The 26,210-nt window shown below is 50.0% G+C and overlaps 1 protein-coding gene across 1 annotated transcript in view; it reads left to right on the top strand.

Annotated features, from left to right (window-relative positions):
* PLXNA2 (plexin A2) overlaps positions 1-26,210 on the top strand; it is a 210,212-nt gene that overhangs the window by 137,419 nt on the left and 46,583 nt on the right. The window contains exons 7-12 of the mRNA XM_045982465.1: positions 1,552-1,705; positions 2,576-2,672; positions 5,722-5,836; positions 14,337-14,537; positions 16,329-16,425; positions 20,457-20,647. Coding sequence (XP_045838421.1) covers positions 1,552-1,705; positions 2,576-2,672; positions 5,722-5,836; positions 14,337-14,537; positions 16,329-16,425; positions 20,457-20,647 — 855 coding nt within the window. The remainder of the gene's footprint in view (positions 1-1,551; positions 1,706-2,575; positions 2,673-5,721; positions 5,837-14,336; positions 14,538-16,328; positions 16,426-20,456; positions 20,648-26,210) is intronic.

Below are 26,210 nucleotides of genomic sequence, written 5' to 3'. Positions count from 1 at the left end.
CTCTTGTAAAGGGCACAGACATTCTCTGTACTCCCGGCAAACTCATTACCCATTGATCTGTTTTGTAAATCTAGATTCTGCATTTAGTAACAAACATCTACAGCATAGTGCGATCCGATACTAAATAACACATTGTTTGTTACATGCTCTGTTTACATTCCTCCACTTCGTGCGGTTTTTCACACAGACCTTAGAGTTGCCTCTGTGTGTGTGTGAGAGAGAGACAGAGACAGAGAGAGGAGAGATAGCCAGACAGAGACTGAGGCTTAAGTCACAGTCAGTATGTACTTAAAGAGAATATTAAAGAGACTAAAACAGCCCTTAACCACCTGTTGAGGTACAACCCCAAATATTTCATGTCCTTAGGCCCTGCACGATTATTTTATTCTGAAGGTTTTATGAGCATTTACGGATGTTAATTAGTTAATGAACCTTCCAAGATTTCTGTTCATTCATCCCCACCAGGAGGTTTTGGCTCCCATGGAGCCGAGGGAACAAATAGGGGAGTTTGTACCTAAGTCTCTTGGCCCCATGGAAACGAAACTGGGGCAGGGATTCAGCAGCAAGCAAATGTTTGGAGAGGCTAGGTGACACTCACTGTGAGTGAGAAGCCATGGCAAACAAATAGAGCCAGGTGTTGGTGGGAAGACAATGGGAGACCTATGTACACTGTGGCTCCCGACTTGGAGGCTGGCGGGGGTGGGGCGGGGTATTGTCGCCATGCACACTTATGGTCACCCCCTGTTGCTAGAGGAAGCCAGGCACATTTTTTACCTATTGTGTCAAATATCACTTAGATATTCTATTGTGTTGTGAACAAACTCATTTCTGACGCTCAGTGGTATTTTTACCATTCAGAGGAGGGTATGCGAGCTTGAAAAAGCTGGAAAGTGCTGGCCTAGATCACTGGAACCCACAGGCAGCAGCTGACATCATCTGAGCCATTGGTGTCCACGTTCCTTGCTTTCTCTGGTCCTCCCAGTTCCTTGTGAAGCCACCGCCCTACTGGGCGGGGGCTGTCAGCAAGCAGGGCACCTAGGGTTGGGGGCACAGAGAGGCAGAAACTCTAGGACATTTGCCATCCTGATAAGCAGCCGCTGAATCGTAGCCAGGGAGAGGGCTAGCTGTTGCCCACTACCCCCGGAAACCTCCAGATTGGTAAGCCAGCGTTACAGCTCGTTTGCAAAGGGCTCAGCTCAAGACTTGCTTTCCAGGGTCATGGTTTCATGTCAGAATGACAAGAGTCAGAGGAATTTTCGTACCTTTCCCTCTAGGGCCCTTCACCCAGTCCTTTATGAGGCTGGCCAAGACTGAAAACTAAACTCAGTGATATTAATAAAAGCCATCAACTCTGCACTCCAGTAATTATTCTGTGTCAAAGCCAGAGGATCACTAGACCGATGTCTTCCTTAGATATGAGCTCGGGGGACATGAGTCCGCAAGCAGGCCACAGCAGGGCCAGACCCGGAGCCCTGGTCCCCGGAGGCCCTAGAACTCTCTCTTCCTATGGTGCCATCTCTTTCCTCCTGAGGCTTTTTGCTCCTCCCACAGCTCAGCCTAGTTGTGAGTGATGCCCCTGACCTGTCTGTGGGCATCTCCTGTGCCTTCGGGAACCTGACCGAGGTGGAGGGACAAGTGTCTGGGAGCCAGGTCACCTGCATCTCACCAGGGCCCAAGGACGTCCCGGTCATCCCTCTGGATCAAGGTAAGAAGTGTGTGCCATGAGAGTCACATGCCAGGGGCTGCCCTACCAGAATGGTCAAGAGTAGGGGCGCCTGAGTGGCTCAGTCGTTAAGCATCTGCCTTTGGCTTGGGTCATGGTCCCAAAAAGGGTCCTGGGATCCAGCCCCATATCGGGCTCCCTGCTCAGCGGGAAGCCTGCTTCTCCCTGTTCCCTCTGTCACTATATCTCTCTGTCAAATAAATAAAATCTTAAAAAAAAAAAAAAAAAGAATGGTCAAGAGTAGAGTGCCGAGGGGACGGGGTGACGCACCAAGGGCACAGGGGACGGGGCGGGAGTGCCAGCACAAAAGCTGCCCGACCAAGCCTTCATATCACAGATGCTAACATGGGCTTATACAGCTCGTTGGAGCCTGACAGCTAATTGTCATGGCCCAAAGCAAAATTCAGGAAGAAGGAAGTCCTTTGCTCCCATCTGGGTCAAGTCTGCCCATGTGCAGAGAGTTTTTCCAGATTCCCCTTCCCTTCTAGGAATGGTAGTGGCTCCAGCCAGTGATCTCCAGCGGGGTTCTCCCCGTGGAACTGGGGGCTTGAGTGGTTCGGGCCTAACATAAAGTCTTTCAGTAACTGAACATGCCTGACCAAAGCAAGGGTTTCCATGGGATGTGGTTCATTCCGTTTCCCCTAAGAGGGGGGTGGGAGGGTGGTGTCTGGGTCTCAGTGACAGGTGTCTCAACAGGACCAAGGGGACCCTCTTGGGAGGCGATGCCTCAGGCAGTTTTCATCTACCATCTGTGCCCCAAGAGAGCCCTGGACCCGTTTAATGGATTACCCTCAGATTCTCCACTGGGCCCCCAGCTTGTGTCACCCTCTCCTTTTTTTTTTCTACCCCCAGACTGGTTTGGGCTAGAGCTACAGCTGAGATCCAAGGAGACAGGGAAGATATTTGTCAGCACCGAGTTCAAGTTCTACAACTGCAGCGCCCACCAACTGTAAGCACTCACCGGACGGGGGCCTTGCCCCGGGCACGGGTACAGGTGTAGGGTTCTCACAGCTCCAACGTGTCGGTTTCACCTCCTAGTCTCCCTGGGGGCCCGGCGTACTGTCTGGGACAGAGTAAGCTCCCCGTAAACGTTCCTTTTCAGTTCTGTTCGGTTTATTCAGTTATGTTCAACAGAATGGCGCTCACTGTTCAAGCCTCTGATCTCATCCAGGCTCCCTTGCCTGGACCCCCAACAACCCTGCCCCCAATTCTCAAGCTTAGACAGTAAACAGAGAGTTTGACGTGATGATGAAGGTCTCGGTCCAAAGACTGTAAGACCAGTTGGTGGTGGCTTTGAAAGGAGATTGACAGTGAATGTAATTAGACACATGCTCCGTATCCGAGTCCAAGGGAGACTCGAAGGTAGAAGTCAGCTATGACACAGCTACCCCCAGAGGAGGACAGGATATAAAGGCCCCAGGCTGGGAGGGGGAGAGCAGACTTTAATTCCACTGTGGTCCAAACCCAGCCTTCAGCTTTTCAAAGAGGAGGGAGAAACCAGACCAAATTGGCAGCCCCTAGCGGGGCTTGAGTAGGCCCCAGCTGGCGTCGCCAGCCATGTCCAGCAGCAGAACACTTACCAGTGATGCCCACAAGCCATGAGCTTCTGCAGTGGGGCAGGAAGAGAGACCCATATTTAGTTTCTATCTTCTCTGGAAGAGAAGCTGAGACTCCTTCTATACCAACTGGGAACTCTATACCTTCTGGTTTAGGAAGAGGGAAATGGGTCTCTTTAATAGGGCCTCATAAAGGCCATTGGACCAGTGACCCTGGACATTCCACAAGGAGAGAGATCAAGCAACAACACCACACTGAAGGAGCAAGGAGCAAGCATTAGGGATATTCTATGGACCCGTCCTTCCCATTTCCCAGGACAGGAATAACCTGAGATCTACATAACTCCAAGGCATCCTGTCTGTAGGGTCCAGGCTGTGGACAAGATGGGCTCAGCAATCCACATGGGGAGAGGGTCTGTTTGCCACTGTACCTGAAAAGGAGTACAGTGCCTTTAAAAGAGACCAATGAGCCAGTCCTCCCGAGTCTCCTCTTCTCTGATCTTGATTTTTATCATGGGAATCAGCTGCTGGAACTCTAGGATCTCCACAGTAGTTAAGGAAGGAGACACCATTGAGCGCCACTGAGGTAAGTCAATAGATGTGCTGAGAAAGACAGGACAAGTGATAAAAACGGCCTGGGGTGGGGGCAGTGCGTAAGTACAGAAACCGAAATAAACTAAATTGCCCACTAACCACTGCGTCCCCATCCCAGCTAACCCCGCTGGGGAAAATGCAAGCGTCTTGGAGAAAGAAACTCCCCACCTCCTTCTCAAACTCCAGCACAGTGGTGATGGAATTCATTGTTGGTGAGAGCATCCTCATCTCCAGGGCAGTTTGGTGTGATGTCCCCACTTTGCATTGCTATGGCAACAGAAATGCAGTCACAGACAGCAAGTTTTAGCCAAAAAAAAAAAAAAAAAAAAAAAAAACCCAAACAAAAAATACCCAATAACAAAACAAAAGCCCACTCCTTGACAGCAAAGATTCCATTTTATTGCCAAACTCTATCTTACCCTGTTCTACTCCTGGCATTCCTAGCAAAAAGTCACAGAATCAAGTACAATCCCCTGCTTTTAATATGGTAGACTGAGGCCCACAGGGATAAGTGCTGCAGCGAAGGTCACAAAGTGAGCCAGGGGAAAACCCCGGCTTAAAGCTCATCTCATCTTTCTTTGTCCATTTTCATTATTTACTTGCTGAATCCTAAGATATTAGCAAGAACCAGTCGGTGTGGCCTAAGATCAGAAACACAGTCCCTTTGGGCATATCCAGAAGGGGGTAAGACTGATCAGCACAGGGAGGAGGAGGTGTAGATGGGCTAATGCACCCAAAACAGGGTGAAAGTTCAGCCCCTCACCCCGGATGGAGACCCATCCACCAAAATGTAAAGAGAGCGGCCACCAGATGGCGCCAGATCGCAGCCCCAGCTGTGTCCCTTCCAGGTTGGTCTAGTTGTCGGAGGCTAGATGGCGAGGAGCTGACAAGGAGCAGGAGCACCGACCCCACTGACAAAACCCAACTCCATTATAATGGTCTGGTCACAAACAGCCCCCAGGTAAAACTAGAGGGGAAGAAGAGCTTACCCTGGCAAGAAATGCATGCAACACCCCCATACTACTGCTCCCCTACTTAGAGCCTGAGACAAATTGCCATTTCATGTTGTTATATTGTTAACTCCCCCAAAGCCTAGAAACACGTGTGATTGCTCTAGTCTCTGACACTCAAATGTGGCTTAAAAGCTGGAAATAACAGGTAATTTGAGCACTTGAAAGTAACACATTTAACATTGTACCTTTCGAAACCATTTCCTACACATTATCTTGTTTGATGCTAAACAGCCCTGTGGAGCAGACAGGAAAGTTTTATGACAGACAGATGAAGAACTTCCAAAGCAGAAAGTGAAGTGACTTGCTCAAGGTGACCCCAAGTGGCAGTCCAAGCCCGGAATCCCATCTGCCCAATTTCTATCCCGGTGCTTTTCCATATTATGTCTTATGTCTCATGCCTTACAAGTGGTGGGATGCTGGTAAATATTTAACGGCCAGCAATCAAGAAAAAAACCTAGTACATAGTATTTGCCAATTTCTAGGGTGTAAATACTCTGTCCATGGCTGATTTCAAGTTATTAACATGATGCCGACCACTTGCAAAATTCCTAGAAATGTAAATAATCAGCTCTCCTGAGCCAATGCAGGCCAACTCTCGCACACCACTGCTCTATAAGTTACATTTTTTCCACTTTAGACTCTTTTTTTTTTCCAATTTTCTGGTCCTGTGAACATCTTCAAAGGAGATTCCACATTTCTCGGTGCCCCACGAATCAACCCTCCTGAGAGAAAGCCTAGGATAACCAGCTTCCATCATAACACGAGGGCCACCTGGGACCCTTACCTTCCCTGTCTGCTCCCTTCTCTTTGCCTCTTACTGTCTCCATCCTTGCAGGTGCCTGTCTTGTGTCAACAGCGCCTTCCACTGTCATTGGTGCAAATACCGGAACCTCTGCACTCACGACCCCACCACCTGCTCCTTCCAGGAGGGCCGGATCAATGTTTCAGAGGTAAGCAGGGCTTGCCTTGGCATGGTGACGTTTCCCAGTGCATCTGAGTGGCCCTCCCTTTTCAGGTGGGCAGTCCAGCAGCTTGGCCATCTTCCTGCCCTGACCCGTCTTGGTCTTCCTCCCAGAGATTCTACATGTTAGTAAGACCCCATTATTATAAAACTGAAAAAAAAAAAAAAAAAAGTGGCAGAAAATATCCGAAAGGCAGAGAAAGGTGCTGTATCTTCTAGACTCCTAAGACTCTTCTACATTCAAAGGCTAGAGGGGAACTGAGGGTTGAGATTGAAAGCTGAGAGGACATATCCAACCAACCAGACTCCATTGTCTAGAAGAGGGCAGTGAATGGCATTGATTCTTTGAGTCTAAGGCCTTTGCTTGGCTGCAGACATAGTGTGATTCAATGGAACATTCACTCTCAACCATTCTTTCATGCCAACCTCTCTTCCAACTCCAAGTTTCAATGATTCTTTGACTCCGATGTATGACTGGGTGGGTGGCCTTCTCGAAAGAGAAGGAAATTCAGCTGGTGAAAAAGAACCAGGCCTTGCTAAAAAGTCCCAGTCTGTTATACCGCCATGTTCCATCCCCAAGGCCTGGCCCACCTTTGTTGTCAACACGGTGAAATATCAGATTGCTTGTCTTTCTAAGGAATATCGCATCGGATGAGTATCCAGTGATGCTGACTTTCATACACATTCGCAGCTTGCCTTGGGAAAATGAGGCGTGCTTGGTCGCCTTCCCTTTCTTGTGTTTAATGGTTTTCACACCCTAGAATGGCCAGCTGGTTGGGTTTGAACAACTGTAGAGACCTATGTATTCATATAAGCGGCACACGTGTGCATACACACATTCCCTCTTCTTCCACCTTTTAGAAAATCTGCAAATGTAAGTAAGTGACAGCATGGCTTGTGCGTATTCTGCTATGCTCTTTCTACATAGCCGTTGCCATTGCACTAGACCAGAAGCTTCTTGAAGGCAAGGACTGCATCGTATCTTTAAATCCTCAGTGTCTTCTTCAGGGAGTGTTTGTGGAATGCATGCCTGAAAGAAGGAAGGAATGGCCACTTTACCCAAATGGGTTCCTTGGATATCATTGTCTCTGATTTCAAGAAATAGAGTCTTATGGGAAAAAAAAGAGAGAGAGAGAGAGAGAGAGAGAGAGAGAAATAAGAGCCTTCTATGTCTCCTAGTCGTGATAGAAATGCTAGTTGTTTCCATGAATAAACATAAGAAAGTATATTTCAAATCATCATGATACATTCTTTATATATCTTAGAATTTCATTTGTCAATTATACCTCCAAAGGTTAAAAAAAAAGTTAAGTAAGAATATAGTAGGCCTTGAACTGTTTCTCCAACACACACCCATGGCCTTGAATTCTGCTGAGTTCTGAAATAATACATGTTACATTCAGCCAGAAACATGGGATGTGCCCATCTTGAAAGAGAGAAACATAGATGGTGCCCACCAGTGGTGTTTAAGACAGGCCATCTGCAGGTGCCCCAGCATGATGGAACCAGTTATGTAGTGCCCTGAAAACCTTCCAGAGAAAGATTTCCCTCCGACCAGCTGGTGTGTTTGGATATAGCTAGCCTGAAGGAGCTGCCCTGGTCTGAATGGACACTGGAAATTAATCCCAACCCTGGGATTCTGCAAGCATGTGGCACTGCTTTCAGGCCAGTCTTCTTACTCAAAGGAAAGGACCCAAGGGCCACGGGTACTGAGTGGAGGGTGGTTCACCCAGCCAGGGAGCCCACAGGAGAATGGCGAAGGGAGGTGAGGCGGACCAGGAACAGCAGAAGCCGCACACAGGGCTGCTTGGAGGCAAAGGCAGGCGTGAGAAGATGGTGCTAAAAGGTCTCAGAAACTGACCTTCACATGGGCCCCTTCTCAACTTTTAAGTTCCTTCATAAAATGAAGCCAGGCCGACCACAAAACGCACAAGAGACAGAGAGGACTGCAGATCTAGACGAGAAGGAACAGCTGCTTCATTTTCTCCCAGGGGCTCCCCCTCCGGCAGAGGGAAACCCAAAGCCAAGCCTGGAAGGGGCCTGCCGCTGGAGGGAGGGCGAGAGGAGGGGCGTGCAGAGCGAGACAAATAAACTCCGCCGGGCTGTGGAGGCCAGAAGGCTAATTGGAAACACGCCGGCCTCCCTCGTGCCCTTTAGAAGTCACTGGAACACAGTCCCCTCACAGTCACGGGGGAGAGACTGGAATGTTCCAGGGAGCCGGGCCATGGAGAAGCTGTTGCCACCCGGCCACTTGGGATTGGATGAATACTGAAGGAGCCCTGGGGGGAACCCCAAAGGCTTCTTACCCCCAGTTAGTTTCACTTTCTTTCCTGAATGTCTGTTGCTTGGGGCAGAGAGGTACCCGTTGTCCCCCCCTCACATCGCCGCCTCTCCAGAGTGGAACTGGGCCAGACTGCCGTTTTCTCACTGCTGATAAGCACAGGACCCCGATGGGGGCCCCTGGATTGACACTCTGGAGGCCGGGGGGTGGAAACCTGGTCTGTGTCCTGCTCCTAACTTCACCCAGGAAAGAAAACAGGTTCAGGTTCCCAGCAAGCTTCCTCAAATACTGCCGGAGCTCTTGGGCACAGTCATTCACTCATCCCTTCCCAGCAAAGAGCTCCCAGGCTCTGCTCTTCTCTGTCCAAAGCTCTGCCTCTGGGGAGTCCCATTTCTGAAAATGTGGGCAACAGCAAAAGTGCACGTGTCCAGCTTGGGTGGGGTTTTTCTTGCTGTAGTAGGGGTCTGCGCCGATGTCTTTAGGTTTTTCTGGGCACGGGCAATCCCTTAGGTGCCTATTCTTTGTACAAAAGAATATTTCTTTTGTACGTCTAAGGGCCCCCTAACTCTGAACCAAAATTTTATGTCCAATTCCTCAAAACAATGTATGACTGATGAGCTTCTTTGATGTATACGGAACATTAACATAGCACACATTTGTAATTTTTCACATGTGACAAGAGTTCTCAAAGCATGTGTATCAGGGTAGGGGGACCAGCATCACCTGGGTACTTGTTAGAAATTCAAATTCTTGGGGCGCCTGGGTGGCCCAGTTGGTTAAGCGTCCGCCTCTGGCTCTGCTCACAATCCCAGGGTCCTTGGATCGAACCCCGCATGGGGGTCCCTGATCAGCAGGGAGTCTGCTTCTCCCTCTCCCTCTGCCTCTGTGATCTCTCTCTCTCTCAAATAAATTAAATGAAATCTTTTTTGAAAATTTCAAATTCTTGGGTCCCGTTCCAAATGAGTCTAAGGATTGAGAGTCATGGACATGTGGCATCTCAATTGATTTTGGAAACAGACCTGCAGTTTCACATAATTCATATTTGACATATGTAGCAACCAAGATGCTAAAAATTTAGGTTTTTTGCCCAAGGCAACAGAGAACTCAGGCATCCAAAAGAGCTGAGTACAGTATGCTTTCTGCAGAAAATCAGAGCCAGTCAGCTTGCTGGTCTCCATGGCCACAGCCACACTTGCCGGCCAGGTCCCAATTTGGCGTTATGCTCCTTGGTCGTGAGGGTTTGGGTGTGCAGGGACTGGTGCCAGTCCATCTCTCCGGATGGGGAGGCCGCCCGTGGAAGCTGGGTTAGTAGGCCCACGTGCAGACACTGACCAACCAGCCTGTGAGGTAGATTTGCCTGCTTCTTCCTGGGGGTGTGATGGACCAAGTCCATATGCTTAGGCTTGATAAGAAAGTACCTGAGTCAAAATAAAAATATTGGTAGTGAACATTTTTTTTTTAAGATTTTATTTATTTGACAGAGAGAGATCACAAGTAGGCAGAGAGGCAGGCAGAGAGTGGGGAAGAAGCAGACTCCCTGCGGAGCAGAGAGCCCAGTGCAGGGCCTCGATCTCAGGACCCTGAGATCATGACCTGAGCTGAAGGCAGAGGCTTAATCCACTGAGTCTGAGCCACCCAGCTGCCCCGGTAGTGAACATTCATTGAGTGATTATTACATATACAACACCATATATATATGTATATATATATATATATATACACATTTAGTCCACTCTATGAAATGGGCTCTATTATAGATGAGTAAACAGGGGTTTAGGTAAGTTAAGTAATTTCCTTAGGATCATCAGATACATGCAGAAGGCATGACTCAGAGTCAATGTCCCCAGGCTGACTGTGGTAAGCCGACGTCCTCTGATCCTGGGTTCACGCACAAGCATGTGCACACACACGCAAGAAGTGCGCAGTGATATTCGTGTTCGTATTCGTTTATTGCCATTTACAACATATTTTCGTAGGCCTCTCTTTTAAGCCATCTAAGCCTATTGGGTATTTCTGGGCCCATTTTATAGATGAGGAAACTGAATTTCAACTGAACCATCTCTCAAGCTCTTTTTAAGGTTATGAGCCAGACCTTTCCATGACACAGAGCCTAGGCGATCTCTGATGCCCACCCCCCACCCCGCCCCCGAGTCTCTGCCTCCCTGGGCTGGATCAAGCTGGGACATGGTGTTAGCAAGCGGCCGTGCGCAGGACAATGTATGGCTTACTGTGTATGACTTTCGGCTCTAAAAGCTCATCTCCCTCCACGGCTAAACCAGGCCTAGTGAGATGTAGATACATAAATATCTTCTTTACGCCCTGTCCCAGGGGAAAGATAGAACCAAATAAATCCGATTAGCTTCCCAGGATACTAGCTGCTCTCTCTCTTTGAAGTCCAGTGGGTGAAGATAATGCCATTTCCGCATGGGAGAAGTCGTTTCGGAGGGCCGAAGGGGCCTCTGTGCTGAGCAGCACAGCTAAACAGAGCGGACGACGTGGTTCCCGAGCAGTGTGGGGCTCCCACGCCAGGGTCCTGCCCTCCCAGGAGCCGGGGCTCCTCCTCCCCAGCCTACCCCCCGCCCCTGGGATGTTCCCAGATAGGACATCTGTTCCTCTGGACAGAAACTCAGATTGTTGCCAAGGAGGTGATCCTGCTGCCAAGTTGGCCTGGAGACAGAGAGAGGAGTAAGATGACCTAAAGACAGGGAGAAAAGCGGTAGCGATGGGCATTTTAACCTGATACCCGTCTTAACATTCTGCAGGGAAAGCATCGCAGCATAGCGTGGTTATTTGCGCTTTCATTCTTAAGACAGCAACTGTGTCTGTGTGTCTGTGTCTGTGTGTCTGTGTGCGCGCGCGCGCGTGCACGCTCACAGAAACAGTGGGGTTGCAAGTGGCCTCATTGTATCTGATGAAACCCAAGGCCTTCCTCAAGGCCCTGAGGCACTGAAGTTCCCGCAACTTAGCAGTGCTCCGGGCTGCTGGCTCTTCTGCACCTGCCCTCAGCCTCCACGCCTCCCATTGCTGCCCAGGACTTGCTGCTTCTTCCTTACTGTATTATTCACCTGAGCCACTCACAACCCCAGGCTTTTCGATCCTCCCCTGCTTCCCAAGAAGAAGGCAGTATCCCTGACCCCCAACCCCTTATTTCCTTTACCCTAGAGAAGAAAAGAAAGAATCCTACTCCTTGTGGCCTGAAATTGCAAAAATCAAAACAAACCCCACCCCCACAAAAAAACAAGCAGAGGGTTAGACATCTGTCTGTACTGAGGCAATCTTAAAACCTGTTAAGGCATTTGGGAAGCCCCTAATCATGGTCTTTTTTTTTTTTTTTAAGATTTTATTTATTTGACACAGAGAGAGAGATCGCAGGTAGGCAGAGAAGCAGGCAGAGAGAGGATGCAGGTCTCGATCCCAGGACCCTGAGACCATGACCTGAGCCAAAGGCAGAGGTTTAACACACGGAGCCACCCAGGCGCCCCAATCATTGTCTTTAAATTTGGTCCTTGCAGGTCTTGAAACAGCAGACCCTGGGACTCTTTTCTAAAATTTTAGAATCCTTTAAGAAAAAAACAAAAAATAAAAAAACAAAACCAAAAAAAAGGAGTACTTTTCAAATGTCTTCTTATGATTCTCCAACCTCCGGGTTGGACCCAACTTAACCTAGACAAAAAGATAAGGATGTATACGTGTGTGTGTGTGTGTATTATATGTAAATAAATATGTATATAAATATATATGTAACATATGTAAATTTGCCAAAGTTAAAAGTATTCTACAATCTTGTTTACCGACACAAGACATCATAATTCCAGAAACACATCTTGAAGATTGTGCTGCTAAAATCTGAATTTGTTCTCTGAGCTTGTTAGAGATGAAAAACAACTAGTCATCACTTACAATGTATCAACTAGTTCTGTGTCTGAAAATTTATTCTGTCTCAGACACACACACACACACACACACGCACACACACCGTCATTATACCTCAGTCTTATTTCTAGTCTAAATTAAAATTTTAATTTATTAGACACGATGGGGATTTTTTAGCCCCTAACAGGAAATAGTATCTCCTTTTCCAGGGGATGCCTGGGTTTCCCTAAAGTGGTGTTCATTTTTTTTCTTGGCTATAAATATATGAAAGACTCTGTCAAGCGTGCCCTCAGGGCATGAGAGGAAGAGTGCCGGAAGGAGCATGTTTATGAGTTGGCAGCTTGAGTGACTGGCTTCTAAGCAGGGACCCATCTGCTCTGGGCTTGTCTTATGATCCTGTCTCTTGTAGAGACCTTGTCTGCTGGGGGTCGTCACATGCAGCTAGCCTGCAGGTGACAGAGGGCACCAGTGACCCCACGCATTCCTCCAGGTCCTGCTCAATAAGTTTCAGTGGAAATTTTATCCAGAGTTTCATAAATTCTCAGGATTCTTACTAGATGTGGACAGGCCCACTGAGTAATCATGCGACTCCAGAAGTAGGGACCATTTCCAACCACAGCTTTCGAAATCAAACTCCTCGAGCTTCTTGGTGCCCACAAGGCAGGGCTCGACCCTCATGCTCTGAAGAATGTAGAAAGCCGGAGGTGGAAAGAAAGTTTGCGATCTTTTCATGTGTTGCTTCATTTTCTCATTGTCTGTTTACCCTCCCACGAGCCATGCCCAAGTGCCCCCTGCATGTCAGGAACTGGGATAGAGACCGGGGACCCTGAGGTGAATGAGACACAGCCTGACCCTCCAGGCTCCCACACCAGCGAGGACAGTGAGCCAACAAGAAACTGCAATCCTGAGGGCTAAATGCCATCACGGGAGAACATCTGTAACCCATCCTGAAGGCCAGGGCAGGGAAAGGGTCTGGGACAGCTTTCCAGAAAAGGAGCTGCAGAGCTGAATTTGAAGGCTAGGTATGAGGCATTCAGCTACAGAGTGGCTGAGGCAGGAGCCAGGAGGTGCCAGTGAGTGTTTCCGGTAGAGAGAAAAGGATCTTCAAAGGACCAAAGGCCCGAGAGTTGGGGACACCGCCCCATAGAACTCACCTGAAATCCCAGATGGCTGGAGCGGTGCATGAGAGCTCCCAGGGTGAGAAGGAGGCAGAGGCCAGCTGGTGAGGGCTTGTACCTGAGGCCTGAGGAGAGAAACGACTGCCTCAGCCCCAGCTGTGGTCCCCTACATCTCCTCTGAATTCTGCCTCTAAGGCTGTGCATTGTTCAACACTGCCTGTGTCGCCAATGGCTTCTTACCAGGGAGCGCGTTTAGCACTGGGCTGAGGATCATTCTCCTTGTTCAAGACTGTCCCACACCTCACGGGAAGTACAGCAGCTCTGGCCCCAGGGCACTAAGTGCCAGGCACCCCCCTCAAGAATTTCCCTGTTGGTCCCAGGAGACAGGAAGTGACCGCCCGTGGAGGCGGCTGACCCTTACCATCCTCTCTGCCAGAGGCTGCTGGTCTCCGTCTTCCCCACGAGGTAGAGCATGGGCAGGGATCAGAGCTGCGGGAAGGTGGCAACGTGACCTCCGGGAGAGAAGCAACGTCTAGGAACAGGAGCCCGGGAAATCAGTCCGGCTCTCTCACTTCCTTGGGCTCCCACGGTCCTTCCCACAGCCCCTCCCCACCAAGACTTTCTTTTCTCGGTTTTGTTTTCCGAAGCAACATGGCATTCACGCAGGGCCTGGTAATGAAATGAGATAAAAAGCCAGAGCAAGTGTTTAGAGCGTTGCCCGGAGCGCTGATCCCCCTTCTGGAAAGGCCGACTCAGCGGGAGCGGAGAAGCTGATGCTGTCGATAACAGAATGCTTCCAGCCGGACGGTGCACGGGGGACAGGAGCCGGGGAGGGCATGAAACCGAGAGGCAGACGTTCCAGGCTGGGGACAGGGATGCGTGGGGGCTGTTTTTATCCTGTGTGGCAGGAGATAAAATCCACAGCCTGCCACACCGGTGCTTGGAAATTAATTCCTAAATTGTAACATGCACAGCAGATCTGGGACAGCGTGTGGATTGGGGATGACAATATCAAAGCCCCGGGAGCTAAGAGAGAGATTTCATTTCCCCTTGCTGACTCCCCAGTGCCCCTTAAACCAGGTACATCCTTCTCGTGGGCAGCCCACCCGGGTACAAGGAGGTCTGGCCGGGCACCCGAGTCCTGCCCCCTGCCCCGGCTGAGATGCGTACAAAGGTGCGAGTCAGGATAGATGGCGTCTCTCCGCTTGCTCCCCCAGGACTGTCCCCAGCTGGTGCCCACAGAGGAGATTCTGATACCGGTCGGAGAGGTAAAGCCCATCACTCTGAAGGCTCGAAACCTGCCCCAGCCGCAGTCAGGCCAGCGAGGCTATGAGTGTGTCCTCAACATCCAGGGCGCGGTCCACCGCGTGCCTGCCCTGCGCTTCAACAGCTCCAGCGTCCAGTGCCAGAACAGCTCGGTAAGGGGACTCCCGCCTGCGCTCTCTCCGCCGCAGAGCTTTCACTCTCCGCCGTGCCGAGACCAAGGCCTGAGCTGCCCCCGTTCCCAGAACCTCCCGGGTCCATGGGCTGACCCCACATCCCCGGGGGCAGAGGAGGGTGCCAGCATCTGGTACCCCTCAAAGCAGAGCCGGGCAGGTTGGTGGTGACAGAGGAGGCCGAGGGACACGAGAACCCTCTGGTGGGTCAGTGGAGAGCTTTGTGCCCTTCCTGAATTCAAAGAGACCTCTTGGCCTTCGGTGACAATTGTAGCCCACACCAGCAGACGCCACCACACACCGCCGTCGCCATTTAGGTGTAAACCAGAGGACAGGGGACAAGAGCTCCGGAGAAGCAGAATGGCAGGCGGGGAGGGGGAAAGGAGGAAGGAGGGATCCGTGAGTTTCGAGAGCTGCAAGGGTTAAACCAGTCTTGCACGCCAGACAGAAAGCACGAGGTGTTTAATTATAATACTAGCCCAGAGAAGATCTTTTTATCTGCCAACTCCTGTCTCTGACTATGGGGGGTCAGCTGGAGACGGGGGTGATGTGACAGAGGTGTTGAGGGAAGCTAATTCGCCTGGGAAAGATAAGGAGAATCTGGGCTTCTTATCAGGGGGTTGTCAGATTCCCAGGTCACAGGCGCTTGATAGAATTTGTAATCAGTGGAAGGCCGCCAAGCACAAGGCGAAGGTGGGATGAGAAAGAAATGCAACAGGACAAAGGGAGGAAGCAGGTGGGAAGGGCAGTGGGCAGAAGGGGCGGACAGGAGCATGGCCTGCCCTGAGATCTCAGTGGCCAGGGTGGGCCAGGTCTCTCAGCAGGGGATTCCCAGAGCCTGTCTTCACCGAGGGGCAGAGGCTGGGCCACCCGACAGCCTGTTTCTGAAGTGTGTGCCAGGCTTGCAGGTCCTCTGTGGGACTAGCATGGGAGAGAGCGAGAGTGGACTCCTGGCCACAGCTTGAGGCCTTTCGTGGTCAACCTGGTCAGATCTGTGACCAGAAGCTCTGAGCTCTTTCCCTAATGGACTGTTGGCCAAAGTAAAGTTCACCTGCAGCCAGAGGACCCCTGCAGCACCCAGCCCACCAGCCGCCACAGCCCTGTTTGTTGTGTGTCTGCTCTGCTCGGAGGCTCTGGTGGGATTCACACAGCAGGACGTGGACTTGCACGTGAAAAGATGCAGAGCAGCTCTCAGGCAGTGAGAGACAAAACTGGCAATGCAGGGGTGCGGTGGGGAGGGGGGCAGCGTAGAGAGAGCTTGGTGGAGGCCTCTAGGGATGTCAGAGAAGACACCCGGGGAAGGTGAGTCTGAGCTGGACCAGAAGAACACAGGCAGGTTGAAGGGTGGAGGCTGGAGAGAGAAAGGAGCTCCTTAGGGGATGTGAGCTGAACGGGGGCAGAGACATGCTGGGGCCTTTGTGTCTGGAGACAGGTGGATTCAAAGCTTTCTGTAGGAGGGCAGTGGAAAACAAGGTTGGAGAAGTGAGTTTGGATTTGGATGATGGGAGGCATGGAGCACCACACTAAAGGCTTTGGGTGGGATCCACTTGGCATTAGTGACTGGGAGTCGGGGGGAGGGTGTCACAGACATCAATCGAGCAGCAAAGGGGGTTCGCTTGATTCTCCCTCTGCTCCTTTCTCAGCCCAGAGGGAGCCGGAACCCCTGGTTTCTCTTCTGCTGTAGTCCCGGTCCCCCAAGGTGCCAGCAGCATCCCTGAGCCCCTGTGATAGGGAGCCTCACGAGCCGTGTGCTCTCTGCCCCTCTCCCCGCAGTACCAGTATGACGGGATGGACATCAGCAACCTGGCCGTGGACTTCGCTGTGGTGTGGAATGGCAATTTCATCATCGACAACCCGCAGGACCTGAAAGGTGAGCACCTACTTCCGGGTAGAGTTTTGATCTTTTCGTGACCCTGGGAAAGACTGGGGCGGAGGGATCAGAGCCGGCCAGCCGCTGTGCCATGAATAATACACTCCCTCTGTCAGTGGAACTCTTCAGAGGATCCTAAAGCAACATTTGGAGCCATCAAAGGAGTCCTGTTGGGAACCCTGTTTCGTTACAACCAGAGCATCCGCCGGGCAGCTGCCGGCTCCTCGCACTTTTCTTTGGCTCCCGGAGACTTTGAAGTGTCTGCACAACCTGACCTAGGGAAGCAGCAAGCAGGAATGTCCTGCCAGGTTCCAGGGAAATAGAGATTCTGTTTTCAATTAGGGTCTGATTCCCCTGTCCTTGGTCCCGTCACTGCACAAAGAAGGCTTGTGAGGCTGCACCCCCCGGTCCTAAGGTAGGGGGGGTGGGCAAGCCGGAGCACGAAAGCCCAGGACTGCTGCAGGGAAGCTCACCGAGGAGCTGGGCTGACCCGGGAGGGAAGCTCCATGACAGCCACCCCGATCCATCATTGTAAAAACTTGTGGGCAGCTCCTCCCACGTGCCAGGCAGGCGTTGCCCTCTGGGCAGCAAATATCAATGTGCCCGTCTGCTCTCCAGAGGGACAAAAGCAACGCCAGTGTGGGTAGACACTCACTTAGTGATTTTTTTTTTAAGATTTTATTTATTTATTTGACAGACAGAGATCACAAGTAGGCAGAGAGGCAGGCAGAGGTAGAGAGGAAGGGAAACAGGCTCCTCGCAGAGCAGAGAGCCCGATGTGGGGCTCGATCCCAGGACCCTGAGATCATGAACTGAGCCGAAGGCAGAGGCTTTAACCGACTGAGTCACCCAGGTGCCCCTCACCAGATGGTTTTTTGAGATGATTCTCCTTAATCCTCGTAACAACCCTGAGAGGGGTGTGCTAGTATCATTCTCATTGTATAGATAAGGAAACCGAGCCCCAGAGAGGTTAAGAAACGAACCACGAGTGCTCGCTTCTGCAGCACAGATACCGAAAGTACACAGGTTAGCACGGGCCTCGGCACAGGAAGGCACGCACACTGATAAGGCACTCCAGCCTTTTAAGACAGTACGTGGAATCTTAAAAAAAAAAAAAAAAAAAGTCAAACTCATAAAAACAGAGACTAGAAAAGTGGTTGCTGGGGGCTGGTGGGGGGAAATAAAGAGATTGTTAAAAGGTGCAGACTTTCAGCTGTAAGATGGATAAAGTCTGAGAATTTAGCGCAAAGCACAGTGTAATTGGTAACGCTGCATGGTATGATTGAGGTTTGTGGAAAGAGTACAACCTAAATGTATGTTTCTAATCTATCTATCTATCTATATATATATATATATACATATCTATCTATCTATCTATGTATCAATCACTATATATATGATTTTTATATATAATCACTATATATATATAGTGATTGATATGTTAACTAGCTAGATGGGATGAACCCTAGCACGATGTATATGTATATCCAATCATCACAGTATATACTTTAAATACCTTATGATTTCTTTGGTCAGTTATGCCTTAATAAAGCTGAAAAAGGAAAGGAAAAAAAAAAAAAAACAGGCTGAATCAGAAAATTAAGAGCCAGGATCTTAACCAAGGACGTCCAGTCTCAAGAGCTCACATGCTGGACCACCCAACTGTCCTTCCTCGGGCCACTGTGGGATGTCAAGCCTTCTGCCCTCCAGACACTTCTCCTCACACCGTGAGCCACATCTCACTACATTTCAAGTAGCTAGAGATGCACCAGCTTCTCCCTCAGCCTGAGGGTCACCCATGGGCACAGAGAGGGGACCAGAGCCACCAGAGGCCCCTACCCACACACCCTTAAGGAAGATGAGTCCACTTAGGCTGGGAGAAAGAAACTGAACCAGGGAAATTTCTGTTCTCTTTCTTCTCGTACCCTGGCCACATTTCCTCACTGCTGAAAGACAGACATTTTCCCCACCGAGGATCTGGGCTGGGATCCTAGAGGTCGCCTTTGCACCTGGAGCATAGAGAATGGCCACATCTGGGCTTACCTCAGACTCCTCCCTAGGGGCTCTCGACATCTTGGGACACTCAGGCAGCACCATCTCCTTGTTCGTCCCTCCGAGGGCCCATGTGTTTCTGGTGCCTGTGCGCTGTGTTGGGTGGAGACGACCATGGTGTTTATGGACTTGGGTTCTAGAATCTGGACTTCAAATCCTGGTGTTTTCACTTACAGGCAGGGGAACTCAGACTACTTACTGCCCCTGTCTTCATTCCAGTTTCCTTCCCTGTGAAATGCGGGAAGGGATGATCCCCTGAGGTCAGCAGGAAGACCAAATGAGGTATCAGACGCGCACCGTTTGTGCAAGTTAGTAAACGCTCACTACTTAATAGTTCATCTTAAGATTCCCATTTCCAGCCCTCTACTGTAAGAAGCCGTGGGCATGAGGACGTTTAAATGTCGTCCCTGCACCTGGGACTGAGGGACACATGACAGAGCAGAGGAACAGGGTGACGACCTATGGAGGAATAAAAAAATGCCCCCCCCCCGGAGCCTGTACCCAATTTCCAGCACAGGCACCCCCCACCCCCAGTCCTGAAAGCTTATGTCTGCTTGGCCAGAAAAGTTGAAAGTGATTCTCTGAGTGTTCTGTTTCTGAAGAATTCTACTCAGGATTCTGAATTCAAAACATCGGTGGGTTGAGAGTGAAGCCCCAGGTTCCTAAAACACACCCCTGCAGACTGGCCTGCCCAGGCCTTCTAAGTCAGTAAGAGACAAAAGCAAAGGGCAAGGGTCTGCAGACTCCCAAAGTGACCTGTTAAGTAGCCAGGTTGTCCTCTGTGGGAATGTCAACCCCCCAATGCAGGGGACATGAACAGGACTGTGTCTACTCTGTCTCCTCAGTTCTGCCTGCACTTTGCCAGCCACTTGGCCTTTCTTAGAGCCGAGCTGACCTCTTTCCCAGACGCCCCAGTCCCCAGTGTCTGGGCAGGATCCTCTTGAGATCTACAGTCTAGCGGCACAGAGAGCTGGAATGCCACCATCCTAGCTTGGACACTAACCTTAGCAAGCTTCCAGAGTCATTATATGCTAAGGTGCTTGGGTGGCTCAATCAGTTAAGCATCTGACTTCAGCTCAGGTCTAGGTCATGATCTTGGGGTCCTGGGACCAAACCTGCTCAGTGGGGTGTCTGCTTGCCTCGCCCTCTGCGCCTTCCCCCTCTTATGCTTTCTCAAATAAATAAATAAAAATCTTAAAAAAGAAAAAAAAAGACTCATTATATACATCTTGGAGCTTCATTTTTGCCTGAAATGGAGAAATCAGTCCTTGCCTATTGTGAAGAGGGCCCCATGTAGGAAAGACAGTGCAGAAGAATGTAGCGTGACCTCAAAGAGAAGACCCTAAGCTTGTGTGGCCCATCAGGTGTGTTATGGGCACTCAGGCACTGTGCTAAGTACTTAAGACACGGTAACTCATTCAAACCTCCCAAAAGACAACGATCACCCCCATGTCATAGATTAAGTAAACAAGGTTCAGGGAAGTGACGTTCTGTCACATTGCTAGAAGTAGCAAGGTCACAATCCAAGCCCGGATATGATTCCGTCTAGAGCCAGAACCTTTTTTTTTTTTTTTTTTAAGATTTCATTTATTTATTTGACAGAGAGAAAGATCACAAGTAGGCAGAGAGGCAGGCAGAGAGAGAGGGGGAAGCAGGCTCCCCACTGAGCGGAGAGCCCAATGTGGGGCTCGATCCCAGAACCCTAAGATCATGACCTGAGCCGAAGGCAGAGGCTTAATGGACTGAGCCACCCAGGCGCCCCTAGAGCTAGAACTCTTAAACAGCATTTTCTGCAGTACCTTTCAGCAACGAAGAGGCTCAGTTCAGTATTTGTTCCCCATCAGTTTCCCTTGCAAGGATGATGGCGATCACCGGTGTTGTCCGTGCCCAAGGACTGTGTGCGCCATGGTGCCTCCGAGAAGAGGCGCGGTCCCCAGGAGCCCTCTCCAATCCCGCTGTGTCGCCCCCTGTCTTTTCAGTGCACCTCTACAAGTGTGCAGCGCAGCGGGAGAGCTGTGGCCTCTGCCTGAAGGCGGACCGGAAGTTCGAGTGCGGCTGGTGCAGCGGCGAGCGCAGGTGCACCCTGCAGCAGCACTGTACCAGCCCCTCCAGCCCCTGGCTCGACTGGTCCAGCCACAACGTCAAGTGCTCCAACCCACAAATCACCGAGGTGAGACCCACAGGTTCCCGGAGGAGGCGGGGTGGCCAGGAGCCGGCCCGGGATGGGTGTGCAGTGGGACAGGCATTCACGCAGAAGAATTCAAAGTGTCCTGCACATTTCATGTGGGGTGTGGGAAGCCTCTCTTGGGCGCTTCGATGGCCCGCGTCCGGGTGTAAGGGACAAGAGTATGGATGTGTGCCCTCAGGCCGGTGTGTGAATGTGGTGCCCATCGGTGTGGACGCATACACACAGGGGAGGCAGAGCCAGCGCAGCCTCCCTGCCAGGCCGGCAGAGCCAGGTGGGGACGGGAAATTGGCTGCCTGGTGGGTAAACATTTCAGAGAGCAGGTTTAGCTTTTCTCAGCAGAAATGTGATTTCGGGAGCCACAATTAGCTCCGAGTTGCAAAGTTGAACATGGAAGGCGAAAGTAAAGGCAGGCACTACATTGGCCACCATGCCATTTCCCAGGATTTACTCTCTGTCCCAATTTGTTTGTGCATTTTAATGGAAAGAAATAGGTAATTAATTATCCTGGAAAAAATAAGTGATGTTTCCTGAATAGCAAATTGCAAAGGCAGATGAATAGATGGTGTGAATGAAAAAGCAGCTGCTCGGGTCTGAATGGGCTGGGAGAGGAATCGTCGTATTTAACTTCGGTTGCATTATGTGTTCATCACTCTTCGCGGCTCCTTATTCACCGACTGTCACGTGTGCTTCGAAACCAATTGCACGTTCCTTATGGGGACTGGGAATAAAGGCACAGGCAGGTAGCGCCGCGGTCCGCTCATTTAAGAAAGCAGTGAGGGGCTGCTCCTTTTCTGTGTCTTCCCCAAGTGGATGCACTTCTCAGCTCATTTTCCTTACAAGCCAAAGAAAGCAGCTTTGGCTTTCACCTATGTCAGAGTATTGAGAAGCTTCCAGAACTTCCATGTGATCATTTTGAAGCTTCAGATCTGTTGAAAGAAAACCCTCAAGATCAAATGAGTGTTGTTAACCTAAAACAGGTTATTTGAAGAGGGAGCTGATGTTTATTTACTGCACTTGGCCATGTCTTGTTTAATCCCACAACCACCGTGGGAGGCAAATCTTCTCACCTCCATTTTACAGATGACGAAAATGAGGCTCGGAGGAGTGGCGTGGTTGCCCCAGTTCACGTAGCTGATAAGTGGCAGAGCTGGTATTTAAGCTTGATTTATTGGATTATAGAACTACTTGTAAAGTCTCTTAACTGCCCAAGTAATGTAGCACAAGAAGCAAGGGCTTCCCCTTCCTTGATGTCCAACCGTCCTAGCTCAGGTAGACCAGGAAGATGCCATCCACCCACATGGCGGGACATCCCAGGAAAAGCACAGTGCAGTGGGAGAGTGTCCCCTGCCAGCTAGGTTCTCGTTCATCCTGGTGGGAAGATGCTGTGAGCGTGGAGATGCAGCCCCTCAGACTTCCTCAATTTCATTTTACTCTTGGCTGTGGCCCATGACAGTGCCTACTGACTCTATCCCCTGTCTTTCTCTGCCATAAAAGTGCTTGCAGCCCCTGTTGGTAGGGTCCCAGCCTCTGCCCTCACACAGCCAGCTCCCTGAGCTGCTCAGGGCTTCATGCCTTTTCCCAGATTCTAGTGATTTCCAGCAACTGCCGGAACCTGCTCTGCCCCAGGAATCTTGAAGCTGTACTTGTCGGTCTGTGTCTCTGCGCCTGTGGTATAGGGGAGCTTAAATTAGGCAGGGACTCGCTTCCCTCGGCACCGCTCACCTCCACCCACCCTGGCTGCCGCCTCAGCCCCGTCTGCTCCCCACCTGGCAGGGGTGCCTTCCCAGCCCTGAGGCAGGCGTCTCTCCCTGGGAAATCTCTGTCTTGGTGTCGCCCCTGCTCACTGACCGGGGACTGACTGGCTGCTCCGTTCACAAAGGACACCCAAGCGACATGATGCTAATTAACCCCCTGAGGTAATTAGGCTGTAATTGATTTTCCCAGTGAACATCACACTGGGAGTTGGAGGCCCCAAGCAGTGGGGTCTCCTGTTGGCGTTTTTCAGGTAGAGGCTGTGGAGAAATGAAAGTGCGTCTCTGGGGAAGACAGACAAATCCATGCTGTGGCTCAGGCCATGCAGGGAACATCATTCGGGACAGGACATCCAGGCCTGGAATATTTTATTTGCTTGAATCAGGAATAGTCCCTTGAGTTTTGTGTCCCCTACCCTCAATCTCCTCCCTTCCTTCCCTTGGAAAAGTCATCTTCAATTTTTTTTTAACTTTTCATTTTTGAAATAAATTTAGACTTATAAAAAGGTACAAAAATAGTACAAAGAACTTTCATATACCCTTCACCCAGATTCTCCAAAATTAACATCTTATATAACCACAGGACAATTATCAAAATCAGGAAATTAACATTTATACAATAATGCCAGGTAATATGCATTCCTGAGTCACATTGTGCCAATTGTCCCTCTGATTGTACCCCTTTTCCTGGTGGAGGATCCAACCCAGGGTCACAGGTGATGTTCTGTAAGCACGTCTCCTTAGTGCTCTGGTCCTCAGTCTTTCTTTGTCTTTCATGACCTTGGTACTGTCGACGAGTACAGGACAATTATTTCGTAGAATATCCCTCGATTTGAAGATGGCTAATGTCTCCTTATGGTTTAATTTAGGCTGTATGCTCATGGCAAGGAGTAGTAACAAAAACGTGGAGTATGTGTAAGAAGGGCACAGGAACCAACTTAAGTTGGCCCCAATAGCCAAATCTGGGATAATCTGAGCATGAAAATAAGTGATACTATTTGAGTATAAGCAATAGGATAAAATAAGAATCCATGCTCCTTCTTGATATAAATAAATAATTCATGGGGGAGGTAGGAAGCTCTTCTACTAGAATTCTAACTCAAAAATGTAAAAGGACCTAGGGAAATAGAAAATCACCATTTGGCAAAATTCACAGTAATAATTATTTCAGGAAGAATGGCTGATGAATACTAAAATTAATAAATGAAAGTATGATGAAAAATAGGGTATTTACATAGTCTCAAGCCATCTCTCCACAAGATATGTATCAATCATAACAAGAAAAATAGACACGTCACAGAGAAGAGATCTGGTAGACACTACTTTTACCCAATGATGGAAGTTAGTATCACTTCTCCTAATGGGAAAAATTGAGCTCATGTGCCTCTCTGGCATTCGTGACCAAAAATGTATCATTTGTTAAAAGTAACTTTTAAGAAGAATCAGCTCATTTTCTTTACCTTGGCTTTCTTGGCTAATTCCTTGACGTTGGCATAGATCTTTTTCTTAATAATCAGAATTCTGCGGGATTCGTGCCCTTGTATACGTGCCTCGCCCTTGTCTCTGGCCCTTGCCAGTGGTGGCTGCTGGAGGCAGCAGAATTTCCAGTGCTGGAAACAGGTAGGGGCCAGAATGGGCACTGCCCTGCCCAGGGGCAGAGAGATCGATGTGATGACCTGGAATGAGTTCTGTTTTAGTAAAAGAAGTGGGCTCAAGCTTAGCTGAGTGAACAGCTGGGTTCATCTTTAACCCCTTCTCACCCAGCTGTCTCCGTGGCAACTAAGCCCACCCCTAGAGACCCACCTTCAAGGGCAGCTCCACAGAGGACAAGTCTTACAGCCAATGTAAGAATTTCTCAGTCGGCGTATACTGCAGGTTCAAGCCCCTCTCAGGACGCACCGTCTGCTCCTTCTCAGCCAGCCCGTGGTGTGATAACGATGCTGTCCCCCATGGGAGGCATCCCAGGCTGCTCCCATTCTAGCTGTCATGCCCGTGTCTGTGCATGTGTCACCTGTTCAACCACGGGGACAAGAGTCGTGCAGAGCTTCAGAGAGGCCGTGAGATGCCTGGCCCTCCACATTGCGGTGCTTCCAGAACTGCTGGGATCTCAAAGAGGAGGATGGCACAAGCCACCCGCTAGAAAGGAAGGCCCAGAAGCAACATTTTCTGATGAGCTGGAAGGGGCAGCATCGGCAGGAAGGAAAAAGAGACCGAATATGTAACTGGGGAGAAAAATGTAGGAAGGTCGAGGGGCTCTAGAGCTCCCATGGCAGAGATCTCCACTCAGAGTGACTGTGTTGGTCAGCGTGGGCTACAGTGACATAGAACAACCAGCAGGGCAGGCTTAAACAGGAGCTCTGTGTTGGCTCGCCGTGCTGGAGGCTGCAAGTCCCGGATCCAGGCGTCCGCAGGGATGGGGCCTTCCAAGGGCCCCGAGGAGGGTCTGTTCTGTGCCAGAGCTGCAGTCTTGGCATTCCTGGGCTTGTAGACGCATTGTCTTCATCACTGCATGATTCCTTCTTACGTCTGGCTCTGATTTTTGTTTGCTTGTTTGTTTGTCTAAATAAGGATCCCAGTCATACTGCATAAGCCCCACACTAATGACCTCATTTAACTCGATGACCTCTGGAATGGTACGTCTCTCCAAATAGGTCCCATCCTGAGGTAATGGGAATTAGGGCTGTCACATACGAATTTGAGGAGGATAAAATTCAACCTCTAACAGAGGGTTGCAACAAATAAATATTCATTTAATGAGTGACTACTGCATGCCAGTCACTGTGCTAGGCTTGGAAGTTATCACGTGGAGAAGTTAGTTCTGGGAGGGGAGGCAGGAGGTGCAGTGTCACTGCAAAAGCCCAGCCTATCCCTGAACATGGACCACCTGGAGGAGGCTGGAATCTGCTTGCCCACCAGGCCATTCTGCTTCATCCAAAGGACCTAGGACAGAGACTTCTCATCTACACCCTTTTCTGTTGTCTCCTGTGTAGAAGGAAGACTGCAGCAGGGATCCGGGTCTTGACACCTAATAAGGACTCTTACCTCAGGCCAGGGACAGGAACAGACATGAGCCCCATCCTAGTCTGGGAGTGTTAACAGTAATAGCCAGGCTCTCCTGTGCACCAGGACCTTTGCACACCTACCCAACCTAACAATCCTGCAAGATGCCCAGAATTATCTTCATTTAAGAGTTGAGGAGATAGTGCTTTGGGAAGTAAATAATTTGCCCAGAGTCACCCAATGGGTTAGTGGCAGAACAAATTCAAAACCAGGACCTTCTGACTCCGGAATGCAGACTCACCCTGCAATACCAAGCCAGCTGTCTCCGTCAGAGGGATGGAGGGGTTTTCCCTGGCCATACACTTTTCCACCTCACTCCACGGCAAGTGTACCAAAAATATCTGTGCCCAGGATCAGAATTCCCCTGGAAGGTCCCAGGGGAGGCCAGGAAAACTGGGAGTATTGAGGCTTGAGGTAACCTTTACCTGACTTCCTAGACATAATTAAGTCTACACTTATTCTTATGAGTGAAGGGGAAACAGGAGGAGCATTTTGGGTATGTTTGAACTTAGGGTAACCCCCTTCTTGTCCGTAGGGTAGGTATTACTTTAATTCTGTATGTTGATTAGAGTTATCAGACTTCATCTGGTGAGTTTCTGATTGTGTCTATCAGTGGGAGGATGGGGTTGAGATCGAAGTTGGAATTTACTGAGCGTGGTGGTTCGTTCTTTTTAAGCATCTGAGCTGAATCTGAGCCCAGAGGATGGGGCCTACGTAGCTCACACCTGCAGTGA

This window comes from Meles meles, chromosome 17 (assembly GCF_922984935.1).
Source record: "Meles meles chromosome 17, mMelMel3.1 paternal haplotype, whole genome shotgun sequence".
Lineage (NCBI taxonomy): Eukaryota > Metazoa > Chordata > Mammalia > Carnivora > Mustelidae > Meles > Meles meles.
Note: the sequence above shows the minus strand (reverse complement) of the source record. Positions and strands in the feature narration are given on the sequence as shown.